General features: G+C 66.7%; 2 protein-coding genes across 2 annotated transcripts; one reads left to right on the plus strand and one right to left on the minus strand.

Moving 5' to 3' along the window:
* Positions 1–4: 4 nt before the first annotated feature.
* PPP1R9B (protein phosphatase 1 regulatory subunit 9B) lies at positions 5–7164 on the minus strand. The gene is made up of 10 exons (XM_062508266.1): positions 5878–7164; positions 3777–3909; positions 3566–3686; positions 3369–3473; positions 2895–3030; positions 2657–2809; positions 2511–2564; positions 1958–2187; positions 1217–1313; positions 5–86 (listed from the first exon to the last, which is right to left on the minus strand). Exons 1-10 carry the CDS (start codon positions 7162–7164, stop codon positions 33–35), a joined length of 2370 nt encoding a protein of 789 aa, XP_062364250.1. The 3' UTR covers positions 5–32.
* Positions 7165–8968: 1804 nt separating this feature from the next.
* Positions 8969–12731, plus strand: SGCA (sarcoglycan alpha). Its single transcript, XM_062508053.1, has 9 exons — positions 8969–9008; positions 9509–9658; positions 9998–10137; positions 10216–10288; positions 10363–10561; positions 10704–10866; positions 11013–11218; positions 11371–11397; positions 12548–12731. Exons 1-9 carry the CDS (start codon positions 8969–8971, stop codon positions 12729–12731), a joined length of 1182 nt encoding a protein of 393 aa, XP_062364037.1.
* Positions 12732–13334: the final 603 nt, after the last annotated feature.

A 13334-nucleotide genomic window follows, 5' to 3' on the forward strand; every position in this document is an offset into this window, starting at 1 on the left:
CCAGGCCGGAATCGCTGCGGTTTGAGGGTGGTTTAGGTCGGGTTGGAATTTTTCAAAGTCTGCAGCTTGGCCTCCAGTTCGGAGATCTGAAAAACAGCAAAGGGGACAGGTCTCAGCGGGGGGGGCCGGGGGGGACACACCGGGGTGGGGGGGGACACGGGGGTAAACTGGGATGGGGACACGGGGACATGGATGGGAACAGAGGGGGACACGGGGGGAGGGAGGACACAGTGATGGGGACAGGACTGGGGGGGATGGATGGGACAAGGGGGGCAGGACGGGGGGCACATGGATGGGTGGGGGGGGACACACGGGGGGCACAGGAGTGACTGGGGTGACACATGGGGGACACACAGCCGGTTCATGGGTGACACAGGGCTGACACAGGGATGACACAGGGATGGCTGGGGGGGCACACGGGGATCACAGGGGGCACTGGGGTGACTTGGGGGGCACACGGGGGGCACTGGGGTGACTTGGGGGGTACACGGGGGGCACTGGGATGGGTTTGGGATGGGGAGGGAGCTGCAGGCAGGTGCTGGGTGAGTCTCTGTGGGATGCCAGGGGATATTTTGGGGGCTGATAGAGATGTCTGAGTTGGGGGGGGGTTTCTGCTGAGTCTTGGGGACCTTCCTGCTGTGCCCTGGTGCCCCCCGGCCGGGCAGGGCCGGCCCCTGCCCCATGACCCCCCTGAGAGGGGATCCTTTGGGATCCAGCGACCCTGGGTGGGATCCTTCGGGATCCGCTGCGCTTCGCACGGCCCCGGCCCTACAGCGGGGCTGGTGCAGGATCTGTGGGGCCTGTTGGGGGATCCAGCATGACCAGCATGGGATCCCAGCAGGAGCCTGGCACCGATCACCGGGATCCCGGCGGATCCCACGCGCCACCAGGATCCGCTGCCCGCGCAGATTCTCTCGCTCCCTTTGGGGATGCCAGCCCCCAGGGCAGGACCCTGGGGCAGATCCGCTGCAATCCAGAGCGGGACCCAGCGCCGGGAGGAGGCTCGGGGCAGATCCCGAGCAGATCCAGCAGCAGCAGCAGCAGCAGGGTCCGGTGGGAGCTGATCCCCCACGATCCGGCGTGGGACGCGCGGCTCAGTCCGGAGGGAGCCCCGCAGAGCTCCGGGATCCATCGCTGGCACGGTGGGAGCGGCGTGGCCGGGCCGGGGGGCACCAGGGGCTCAGGGACATCCCGCATCCCGGCGCCCCGTGCCCACCTTCTCCTGCAGCTTCTCCATCTCCTCCTTGTGCGCCAGCTCCGACTCCTCCAGCACCCGCCGCTGCGCCGTCTCCTTCTTCAGGAACTCGATCTCCCTGCGGGGACCCACAGGGGTGGGTGCAGGTCCTGACAGCCTGGGGACACCCCTGGGGGACCCCGGGGTTTGGGGGCTCTGGGCTTGGGTGCCCGGGGGTCTCCCAGAGGATGGGTTTCGCCTGGGAATGCTCAGGAAGGATGGTGGGGTCCTGGAAGGGTTTGGGTTTGGAAGGGAGCTCAGAGCTCACCCCTGGGCAGGGACACCTTCCCCTGTCCCAGGGTGGGGCCATGCCAAGGGGAGGGTCCCTGCCAATGGACACAGGGTGCCCAGAAGGATTTGGCACCTCAGGGATGGGTCTGAGGCAAGGGGAAGGTCCCTCCCTCTCTTCCCTCCCTTCCCAGGACAGAGCTGGGATGAGCCCATACCCAGGGAAGATCCATGCCTGGAGTCAGAGGGTGCCCAGGGAGAATTTGGGACCTCAGGGAATGTGTCCCTGCCCACAGGACAGTCTGTGCCCGGGGACAGAGGGTGGCACAGAGGGGTCAGACACCCCGAGGGTCCCACACTGAGGGCACAGAGACAGACAGGGGGATGGACCCACGGCCAAGGGATGGCTCAGCCCAGTGGCACAGTCTGTGCCCGGGGACAGGGGTGCCCACAGGACACCCTGGGGACAGGAGGGGACACTTGAGCTGCCCTCACTTCTGCTGGTACTCCTTGATGAGCCGCTTGGCCTTGCTGTACTTGCGCTCCAGGGTCTGGTATTGGGCCTGGGTCTCCTTGAGGTGCTCGTCCACGGCCTGGCAGAGGTTCTGTGCCTCCATCCAGTACCCCTCGAGCTTCTCCATGCGCTCCTTGTTCTCCTCCACGCTCTGCTCCAGCTGGGCCTTCTCGGCCCTCCAGCGTGCCTTCTCCTGCTCCAGGCTCTGCAGCTGGGGACAGCAGTGTCACCACGGGGTATGGCACAGCCAGGGGACAGGGTTGGGATGTGGGACAGCCAGGGAATGAGGATGGGACATGGCACAGCCAGGGAACAGAGATGGGACAGCCAGGGATGGGGATGGGACACGGGACAGCCAGAGGACAAGGGATGGCAGTGACGTGGCACAACATGGCAGGACATGGCACGGCCAAGTGACGCACAGGACATGGCAGGATGTGGAATGGCCGTGTGGGGCAGCTGGAGGACATTCAGGGTGCCAGGGCAGCTGTCAGAGTGTCCCCCACCCCCGGTCCAGCCAGGACCCCCCCTCACCTTCCTCTTGAGCTGCTGGATCTCAGCCTCGGTCACGGCGTGCTTGATCTGGAGCTGTGGGAGAGCCAGGGTGGGCACGGGGTGGGCACAGGGTGGGCACAGCCTCCCAGGCGGGCACCCCCTGCCCTCCCCCAGCCCCTCCTCACCTCCTTGAACTTGTGCACCAGCTTCTCGGGGTCCATCTCCACGGGGGACAGCGTGTCCTCGTTCTCGGCCAGCTCGAACACCTCGATGGCCATCTCCCCGCTGGGGAACATGGGGCTCATCTCCTCCTCCTCATCCGTGGCATATTCCCCGGTCTGCGGCGGGCACAGGGCAGGGTTGGCACCTGGGGGGTCCCAGCTGTGCCACCCCCAGCCCCGTGTCCCCTAAGAAGCCCCTCACCTCCTCATCATCCTCGGTGTACTGGCTGTAGCGCTGCTCCATCATCTCGCGCTGCCACCGCTCCTGCTCCAGCGTCTGCTGGATCAGCTGCGCCACCTCGCTCTGCTCGCCCGGCTTCTCCCGCCCGATCAGGAACCTGGGGGGCACCGCGGGTCAGGGGGGACAGCAGCACCGGGGGCACAGCCAGGGGACATCATTGGGCACAGCCAGGGGTCACTGGGGGACACCCAGGGGACATCATGGGGCACAGCCAGGGGACACAGCCAAGGGACATCCCTGCAGCTCTCCTGGGAGCAGCAGGTTCTGGGGGTTTTGTGGGGGCTGCGGATGAGTTGGGATCACTTTGAGGTGCACCAGGGGGGCACTTTGTGGGGAGATGGGGCACTCTGGGGACAGGCTGTGGGGCAGGGATGCCCAGAGGACTGGGGGGGGCGGGGGGGTCTTGGGGGGCTCCCCACACCCCCCAGCTCGTACCGGACACGGCCCTTGGTGTTCCTGAGCACGGAGGCAGCGAAGCTCTGCGTGACCCCCACCAGGCTGGTGCCATCCACCTCCACGATCAGGTCGTTCACCTGGATCCTGGGGACAAGAGCACTGTCACAGCCCCGGGGCACTCCTGGAGCACCAGGCAGCTCCCGGTGCCACTGCCACGCCCCTCCCCCCAGCCGTACCTGCCGTCCCGGTGTGCTGCCCCCCCTTCCGTCACCGTCTTGACGAAGATTCCCAACTTTTCTAGGCCCATGTCGGCCCCCGCGCCCATCCCGATGATGCTGATCCCGAGCCCTTCGGAGTCTGTGGGGACACAGAGCCGTGTCCCGGTAGGGTGGCACCTCCAAGGTGCCACAGAGCTCCTGGGGGGTGGTTTGGGGGGGTAGGACCCACCTTTCTCTAGCTCCACGGGGAAGAGGTCGAGCCTCTCCACCCTCTTCTCCAGCTCGTACTCGGCCGAGGCTGCCATGGGATCCACGTCCTCATTGCGGCGGTCGTAATCCTCGTTGGAGTAAGTGCTGAACACCTGGGGGCACAGGGGGGCTCAGCCAGGGGGGAACCCCACGGGCACCTCCCAGGAATGCCGGGATGGGACTGAGCCCTCTGGGACACTGGAGAATCCCAAATTGTCACAGATTGTGCCATGGGGCAAGGGGGAGGTGGGGGAAGGACAAAGGGAGAGAGGACAGAGCCTGGACAGTGTGGGAGGATGGAGGGGATGGATGGATGGATGGATGGATGGATGGATGGATGGATGGATGGATGGATGGATAAAGAAGGGAAGGAAGGAAGAATAAATAGCAAGATGGGGTGCCTCAAAACCCCTGGGACACCCCTAAACCCTCCCTGGCTGGGCTGGGATGTGCCTCCAGGCTGTTGTCCCCAGGCTGGTGCCATCACTGCTCCCTGGGGGCTGTCAGGGAGGGGCTGCCTGGGCCTGGCAGATGTCCCTGGAGGGGCCCCGGCCCCTCAGAGCAGGGGGGATTAGGGATAACACACGGGGATAAAGCCTGGCCACAAAGGGTATTAGGGCTGAGTGTCAGGGGACAAAGGCCGGTGACACCCAGGGATGGGCAGGACCCACCCGTGTGGCACCCAGGGGTGAAAGGGAGGAGCAGGACAGGGCAGGACCATTGTCCCCCTGTCCACAGCAAGTCCCCGGGGAGCTGTGGGGGTCCCCTGCTGCCCCCCCCCCGCCTTGTCCCTGACTCCTGGGGGGTTTGGGATGTGTAGGGGGCCTGTAGTGGGTTCCAGAAGAAAGGGCTGGAATGTGCCCCCAGTGCTTGCCTGGGTGAAGGTCCCCAAAGTCACCCACCTCCCTCCCCCCACAGTGTGTTTGGGGGGCTCAGCATACCTGGGGAGGGGTCTGGGGTGCTCTGACACCTGGGTGTGCACCCCACCCCAAGCTGAGAGGTTTTGGGCTGAGCAGAGCACCCCAAAAACCCATCCACATCCAGGCCACCTTCCCCAGGGCAGGGTTGGCTGCATCCCCCGGGACCAAGGCCACGCTCAGCCCCCAGCTCAGGGCCACCAGTGTCCCCTGGCCTGTCCCCCGTCCCAGGTGGGGCCACCCACCCGCTCTGACTCAGAGCCAGAATATAGGCCGGGCTCTAAAAATAACCCGGCTCCAAGCACAAAGCAACCGCTGCTCCTGCGGCCGGGGGGATCCGTGCGGGAGGGAACACCCCAAAATAGCTGCACGGACGCTTTATCCCCCCCAGATCCCGGGTGGAGACCCCAAACCCCGCAGGATTCCCTGCAGGAGCGGGGGGAGGGGGGAGGGGGCTGCCGCCCACCCGGCCACGCTGCTGAGGCACTTCCCCTTCCTCCTCTTCCTCCCCTTCCTCCTCTGCCTCCACTTCCCGAAACCGTCCCGGGCACCGGGTTGGGCACACGGTGGGGTACATCCCCCCCATGGCCACCTTGTCCCCAGGGACCCCCGGGCTGGGAGGAGCCCAGGCTGGCCCAGCCCCGGCCCCCAGTGCCTCACTCTGGGCTATTTCAGGCATCCCCACCCAAAATATGGAGAGGTTTTGGCCCGGCCTGGGCACGACGCGGGGTTGGCACTGGGTGCTGTGCCTGGCCCATCACAGCGGGTCACCAGTGCCACCTGTCCCCATCACACTGGCCCTGGGGGGTCCAGGCATGGCGCTTCATTAGCCAGGCCCAGGCCCTGCTTCCCCCAGCACAGGGACAGGGACAGGGACAGGGACAGGGACAGGGACAGGGACAGGGAGGCAGTCCCATGGGGGGCAAAGGGCATGGGCACACAGACCCCCAGTCCCTTTTTCTGTGCCTGCCAAAGGCATTTTATGGGGGTCACACACTCCAGTCTGGGCTGCCCATCACCCTGGTACCCCTCACCTGTGGTACCCCTCACCTGGGATATCCCTCACCTTGGGGTACTCCTCACCCTGGTACCCCTCAGCCTGGTACCCCTCACCTGGCTGCCCTCCCTCCCTCCCCAGCCGCCCTCACGCCCAGCCAGGCTCACCTGGATGGGGGCCGTGCTGAACTGGATCTTGCGGTTGGGGACGGGCTCCTCTTCCTCAGACAGTCCCGGGATCTCCACGCAGCCCGACTCAGGCTCGTACAACCCTTCGGCCTCCTCCTCCTCCTCCAGCCCGCTGCCCCCCGAGTCCTCCCCGAGCCCACTGTAGGCACTTATGTCCACCAGGTCCGCCTCGGAGAAATCCTCCTTCTTGGCCTCCTCGGAGCCATCGCCCTCCTCCGCCCGCTCGCCCTTGACGCCCTCATCGGCCACGGCCACCCCCGAGCCCCCGTCCAGCCGGGGGGCTGTGGCAGTCGGACCCTCGTCCCCTTTGGCCAGCTGAGGCTCGGGCAGCGCTTCACCCACCACGGCCGCCTCCTCCTCTTCCTCCTCCTCGCCTTCTCCACTCTCCTCCACCTCCACGGGTTTGATCTTGCACACCTCCTGCACCCTTGGCGCTGCCGCCTCTTTCTCCGCCGGCCGCCCGCTCTTCCCCGCCGCCTTCTCCTCATCCTGCGGCCGGGCGCGGGCCGGGGCAGCGTGGCCATCGCCTGGGCGAGCGGCCTCGGTGCCAGGCGCGAAGACCCTGGGCCTCTTGGCCACCACCTTGGCGTTGAGCGGCGCGGTCGCCCTGCCTTGCGCCTTGTGCAGGTTGTTCCTCAGGTCGGCCTTCTCGAACACGGCGCTGAGCTGGCTCACGGTGGGCGACACGGCGTCGGCGTCCAGCTTGTCCAGGGACTCGGTGCTGCCATTGAACCTCACCACCACGTCCAGCTTGCGGTCCTGGAAGCCGGCGCGCTCCTTGCGCAGCAGCAGCTTGGTGGTGGTGGCCTTCTCCTGCGGGCTCCTCTCGAAGATCTTGCGGGTCTCCTGCAGCTTGGAGAAGGGTTTGTCGGGCTTGGAGTCGAAGCGGCTGACGCGCTCCGAGACGCTGGTGCCCAGCTTGAGGAGGCTGCCCTGGTCCACGCTGTCTCCGAGGCTGCCGGCGCGGGGCAGGGACAGGCGCACCGGCTTCTCCTTGGCCTTGGCCAGGTCGCAGGAACCCTCGGGGCCGGGCGCCGTCCCCATCTGCAGGAACATGTTCTTGATCCGATGCACGTTGGAGCCATACTTCTTCCCTCGGCTCTTCTTGCCGTCCTCACCATCGGCCTCCTTTGTGGGCGCCAGGGCCTGGATGGTGGCCTCGTAGGCGTTCCGGTGCGGGGACGCGCTGCGCAGCCCCCCGCCGGCCCCCGCCGCTCCCCCGGCCGAGGGGGACCCCCCGGCCCCGCCGGCCTCGGTCCTCAGCATGGTCCCGGAGCCCGCATCGCTCGCCGCCACCGCCGCCGCCGCCGCCGCTGCCCCCGGGCCCCGCGCCCGCTACCGCGCCATGGGCGGGGGGCTGTGCCGGGGGGGCTGTGCCGGGGGGCAGCGCTGCCCCGGCTCGGTCAGGCCATGGCCATCCCGCGGGGCCCCTCCGCCGCGGCGCTTCTTCCTTCCTGCCTTCCTTCCTCCTCCTCCTCCTCCTCCTCCTCCTCTTCCCCTTTCTGCGCGCCGGTGATGGAGCCGCCGCCGCCGCCGCCGCGCTCTGCCCGCCCCGCTGCCCGCAGAGCCCTCTGGGTCTGAGCAGCGCTCGCTCTTCCTCTTCCTCAGCCGCCCTTCGGCCTCAGCGCCGCCGCCTCCGCCGCAGCCCGGCCATGGGGACTCCCCCCCGCACCCCCGAGCTCCCCCGTGCCCGCACCGGGGTCCCCTCCCTGCGGCGGGGTCCCCCCACCCCCGGCAGCCGCGCTGTGCAGTGTGGGACCCCCCCCCCCCCGTGTGTCCCCAGCTTGTGTCCCCGCGTGTCCCACCCCACTTCTGTCCCCACGTCCCCCTCCCCAGATCTGTCCCCGTGTGTTCCCCCACTTCTGTCCCCATCTCTCTCCCAGCTGTCCCCGTGTCCCCACAGTTTTGTACCCACCCCCCCCAGATCTGTCCCTACATCCCCCCCACATCATCCCCATCCTTCCCTCATATCCCCCCGAGTTTGTCCCCGTGTCCCCCCATCCTGTCCCCATATCCCCCCCCCCCCAAAGTTTGTAAGCACATCCCCCCGCGTTCTCCCCTTGTCCCCCCCAGTTTGTCCCCACGTCCCCCGCTCCTGTCCCTGTGCCCCTTCCGGGTCTGTTCCCGTGTTCCCCCCATGCTCCTGTCCCCGTGTCCCCCCAGTTTTACCCACATGTTCCCCGCTCCCCCTCCCCGGGGGCCGCCCCCCGCCCACACCCAAACCCCCCCAGTCCCGTGGTGTCCCCCCAGGACCCCGATTTCCTTCCTGCCCCCCCCAAATCCCTGCTGGGGCTGCGGCACTTCCCTGACAGTGCCGCTCGGTGGTGGCGGGAGGTGACACTGTGACAGGGGCCCGGACTGGGGGGGTGCAGTGCAGCCCCCCCCCACCCCTGCGCGGACGGGGGATATTTTGGGGGGTTATTTTTTGGTTTTTTTTATCTTCCCACTGGGCACCTGGGGGCGAGGGGGGCAGCCCCGACCCCTGTGACCGTGTTGGGGGTCCCTGCTGTGCGGAGGTGGTGGGGAGGACACAGGGGACACCGTGATCCCCAATGGGGGCAGCAGGACCCTGCAGATGTGCGGTTGTCCCCTCCCCGCGTCACCCGAGGCATCTCCGGCCCTTTGTGCGTGACGAGGAGTGACGCGACATGGGGGGGCGGCCCCCCACGACCCCTCCCCTCCCCTTCCGCCGCTGCCATTTCCCCCCCCCCCCCCCCCCCCCCCCCCCCCAGTCGCTGTCACCCCGCTCTGTCCCAGCGCTCTCTGCTCGTGTCACCGCCTGGCTGTGCCACACGCGTGTTCCTGTCTCGCTGCTGGCCAGGCCGGGGGGACTTCGGCTGTCCCCGAGTGTCCCCAAGTGTCCCCCCCACTGCCACCCCGCTAGCCCTGAGTAGGGGCGCTGGGATGAGCCCTCCCTGGGGACACCTCAGGCGGCTCCGGAGCTCCGTGCCTTGGTGACAGGAGGTGGCGGCCGAGGGGTGTCCCCTGTGGGACCCCCCCCGAGGGCCCCCCCGGCCCCGCTGGCCCCGTCAATCAGCGCTGGCCCCGTTCCCGTTCCCGTTCTCGGAACATGGAGGGCCCCGAGCCGCTCCGGCTCTGGGCGCTGGCAGGCGAGTGACAGCCCTGTCACCCCTCGGGGGACACGGCCGGGCCTGGGGGTACCCCAGAAGGGAGGGGAGAGGGGACCCCAGACTTGGGGAGGTTGGGGGGTGCACAGCGGGTGCACTTGGGGGAGGACGGGGGGAACGGGGCTGGGACGTGACAGAGCTAAAAAAAGCCACCGGGTGCCACCCTGGGACAGGCTGGGGGACAATGAGTGGGAATTCTGTGTGACAGCCAGGGCGAGGGAACCTGCTGGGCGCACCCTGTGCTTATCCCCATCCCATGCTTGTCCTCTGCCCTGATCCCTGTCCCCATTCCTGTCCTGTCCCCGTCCCCTCCCAAACCTCCTCCCGCCCTGCCTGGGGACAGCTGGCGCTGCGGGGACACCTTCCTGTCCCTGGCTCTGTGGGCACCTGGGGCTCGTCCTGGGCTCTCTGTGCACTGGGGAAACTGAGGCAGGGAGGGGCCGTGATCCCAGTCCTGGCTCCAGCCCTGTGTGTGGCCACAGCCCTGGTCCTGGGGGTGGCCCGGGCCACTGTCCCCGAGCACCGCGTCCTCCCCGACCTCCGCGTCTCCGCCGAGACCGGAGCCGTCTTCGTCCACGAGCTGGAGCGGGAGCTGTTCCTAGAGGCCTTCTCTGGGAGCGAGGATGATGATGGTGAGGGCCAGGATGGGGGGCTGGGGATGGCAAAAGGAGGGGCACTAGCCAATGGTCCCCACCAGGATCGCCCCAGCTGGGCTGTCCGTCTGTCCATCCATCTCCCCCCTCCACCCTCCACCGACCTGGGGCTCCCCCAGCCCCGCCCCACAGCCTTGGGGGGTCCCTCCATGTAGGGTCCCCTCAGTTTGGGGTCACAGCTCAAAACGGGGAGCAACACCCCTAGGGACGATCCCAAGTCCCTTGTGGGACCAGCTGGATGGGGCCGAGCTCCCCGGGGTGGGGGGGGGGGTGGCACAGCCGGTGGTGTCCGTCCCCACTCGCCCCGTGTCCCCGCAGCCCCCGTGACCTTCCGTGCCCACCTGTGGGACCACCCGGACCTGCCCCGGTGGCTGCGCTTCATCCAGCGGGACCCGGGCCAGCCCGGCTTCCTGTACGGTTGCCCGCTGGCCCCCGAGCTGGGCACCCACAGCATCCAGGTACGGCCCCCCCCGCGGCGTCCGAGGTGACCCAGGGGCAGGGGTAGCCCACCCCAGGTGTCCCCTGTGTCCCCTCAGGTGTTGGCCTACAACCGTCACACCTTCGCCACCGTGTCCCAGCGCCTCCTCGTCAGCGTCACCCCCGCGCCAGGTGAGCCCCGGGCACCCCCAAACCTCCCGGGATGTGCCAAGGGGTGTCCCCATGGGCATCACCTGTCCCTGCAGGTGGGGACGCGCCATTCCAGGCCGAGTTCCTGGTGGGGAACAGGAACGTGGAGGAGCTGCTGCCCGAGGCGGCGCGGGAGATGTTCCTGCAGGCCTCGGCCGGGGTCTGGGGGCGCGGGGACCTGCACGTCATCAACGTCACCTCAGCCCTGGACCGCGGTGGCCGCGTCCCGCTGCCCATCGAGGGCCGCAGGGAGGGGTACGGAGGGCTGGGGGTGCTCCAGGGGACATCCTCAGCCTCCCCGCGGTGGATTTGGGGTCACCTCTGACCCCTGACGTGAGGGGCGGGGGGGTGAACATGTGGGGTCTCCTCACCTTGGTGGTTTTGGGGTCACCTGCAGGGTTTATGTCCAGGTGGGCTCCCACAGCCCCTTCTCTCCCTGCCTGGCCTCGGCCGTGTCCCCTCTGAGCCGCTCCCGCTGTCACCGGGGCCAGCGCCCGCTCGCCTCCTGCTACGACACCTTCGCCCCCGACTTCTCGATCCGCTGGTGCAACCTCACCCTGGTGAGACCCCCCAGAACCATCCAGAACTTCCCCAGAACCACCCCCCCCAGCCCCTCAAAAGCCCCCAGAACACCCCAGAGTCCCCAAAACCTCCCCAGAACCCCCCAGAGCCCCCCCAGCCCCTCCTAACGCCCCCTCCCCTGCAGCTGCAGGTCTGGCCCAGCCCCACCACGCCGGGGCCGGTGTGGGGGCCGGGGGTTCTGGGGGAGGGGGGCGATTTCGAGCCCCCGACCCCGGTTGTGGCCCGGGAGTTCCTCCCCTCGTTCCTGGTGACCCTGCTGGTGCCGCTGGCGGTGGCCGCGCTGCTCTGCCTGCTCCTGGGACACCTCATGTGCTGCCGCAGGGAGGGAGTGTGAGTTGGGGAAGGGGGGGGGGGGGGGTCCCCCATTCTGGCAGGGCACGGGGACCCCGGCCCGGGTGTCCCTTGTGACCCCTGGGGGTGCTGAGAGCCCTTCTCACCGGAATTATTGGGTTTTTTTCCTCCCTTTTTCTTCTGATTTGTAGGGAAAAACGGGACTTGCAGACGTCTGAGTAAGTCCTGGCTGAGATCTGGGGGTGCTGGGGGTGCTTTGGGGGGGCTGCTTTGGGAGGCTTTGATATGGCCAAGCGTGGGGACAGGGATGGGCAGGAAAAGGGGACTGGGAGCACTCAGCTCTTTTGGGTTCCCCACCCCGAAGAGGTCCCTCGAGCTCTCTCCTGCCCTCCCCACCCCTCAGTGCACCCCAAAACCCACCTCAGACACGGGGGTGGGGCACAAGGAGCTGCTTCACTTCTGTGACAGCCTTTGAGGGGACACCTGGGCGGGGAGGGGGAGACCCCACAAATGAGGGGCAGGCCCCAGAAACCACACACAGATTCCAGGGATGGGGTTCAGCCCTCACTTTAGGGGCCAGATCCCAATAAAGAGTGGGAAGATCATTGTGATGGACGGGCAGACCCCAATAATGGGGAGCAGGCCCCAGTGACGGAGTGCAGACCCAGATTTTGGGGTGAAAATCCCAATTTTGGGATGCAAGCCATAAGGATGGCTGTGCTGACCCCAGTGATGGGATAGGAACCCAAATATCGGAATAGGAACTCAAATATCGGAATAGGAACCCAAATAACGGAATAGGAACCCGAATATCAGAATAGGAACCCAAATATCAGAATAGAAAGCCCAATATCATAATAGGAATGCAAATATCAGAATAGCAACCCCAAATATTGGAATAGCAATCCCAAATATCGGAATAGGAACCCAAATATCAGAATAGGGACCCAAATAATGGGATAGGAACCCAAATAACGGAATAGGGACCCCAAATATCAGAATAGGGACCCAAATAATGGGATAGGAACCCAAATAACGGAATAGGGACCCCAAATATCAGAATAGGAACCCAAATAACGGAATAGGGACCCAAATATCGGAATAGGAGCCCAAATAACGGGATAGGAACCCAAATATCAGAATAGGAACCCCAAATATCGGGATAGGAACCCAAATATCAGAATAGGAACCCCAAATATCGGGATAGGAACCCAAATATCAGAACAACGGGACAGGAGTCCAAATATCGGGATACAAACCCCAATATCGGGTTATGAACCAAAACACCGGGATATAGGAACCCCGACACGGGGTCCCTAAGGGGGTGCTGGCCCAGCCCCCCCCTCCCACCCGCCGTTGCCCCCGCAGCCTCCAGCTGCTCCATCACAGCTCCATCCACGGGGACTCGCGCGAGCTGCGGCTCATGGCCACGAGCCGGGACGTGCCCCGGCCGCTCTCCACGCTGCCCATGTTCAATGTCCGCACGGGCCAGCGCAGCGACCCCATGGGCAACCTCCGCGACGGGGCCCGAGCCCCGCTGCTCCCGCACTGAGGGGGGACAGCGGTGTCCGGGTGGATTTTGGGGGGAGATCAAACCCCGGCAGCGGGAGAAGGAGTTCTGCCCGGAGGATTTGGGGTGTCCCCGCTTTAGGGTGAGTTTTGGTGAATAAATCGAGTCTTTAGTGGCGGAACGAGGCTTTTCTGCTTTATTTAAATGGATATTGGAATAAATATTTGGGGGTGCTCAGCCACGAGCCCCTCATCAAAACCCGTAAAGACTGGGATGGCTCCCAGTGACCCCCCCCCCCCCCGTCTCCCCCAGCCCTGTGGGGGGGACAGGGAGGCGGGATGGTGACAAAGAGGGGGACACACTCCCATAGCCCCCCAAAACCGCCCCGGCTCACCTGGCTGTCCGTGTGTCCGGCCGGATCCCCCCGCAGCTCCCGTTCAGAGCCGGTTCCCCCCCCCTCCCCCGGCACCCCCAGGACCCCTCCCCTCCCCCGGGGTGCCCCCGGCCCAGCCCCTCGGAAGAAAGAGGCTCTTTGAGAGCCCCCCCGGCCCCCGGAAAGCGCGGGGGCCCCGCAGAACAAGGGCGGCCATTGATGGAGCGGGACAGGGGCGGCACCGGGGGCTCGGCCCCGGGGCTGGGGCTGGG

The sequence above is a fragment of the Cinclus cinclus genome, chromosome 24 (genome assembly GCF_963662255.1).
Source record: "Cinclus cinclus chromosome 24, bCinCin1.1, whole genome shotgun sequence".
NCBI classification, from domain to species: domain Eukaryota; kingdom Metazoa; phylum Chordata; class Aves; order Passeriformes; family Cinclidae; genus Cinclus; species Cinclus cinclus.

Coding starts and splice junctions, on each gene's coding strand:
- PPP1R9B (XM_062508266.1), bottom strand. CDS start 7,164: ATGCTGAGGACCGAGGCCGGCGGGGCCGGGGGGTCCCCCTCGGCCGGG. Junction 3,474..3,565: donor GCAGCACACCGGGACGGCAG/GTACGGCTGGGG, acceptor TCTTGTCCCCAG/GATCCAGGTGAACGACCTGA. Junction 2,810..2,894: donor ACACCGAGGATGATGAGGAG/GTGAGGGGCTTC, acceptor TGCCCGCCGCAG/ACCGGGGAATATGCCACGGA.
- SGCA (XM_062508053.1), top strand. CDS start 8,969: ATGGAGGGCCCCGAGCCGCTCCGGCTCTGGGCGCTGGCAG. Junction 10,138..10,215: donor TGGGCACCCACAGCATCCAG/GTACGGCCCCCC, acceptor GTGTCCCCTCAG/GTGTTGGCCTACAACCGTCA. Junction 11,398..12,547: donor CGGGACTTGCAGACGTCTGA/GTAAGTCCTGGC, acceptor TTGCCCCCGCAG/CCTCCAGCTGCTCCATCACA.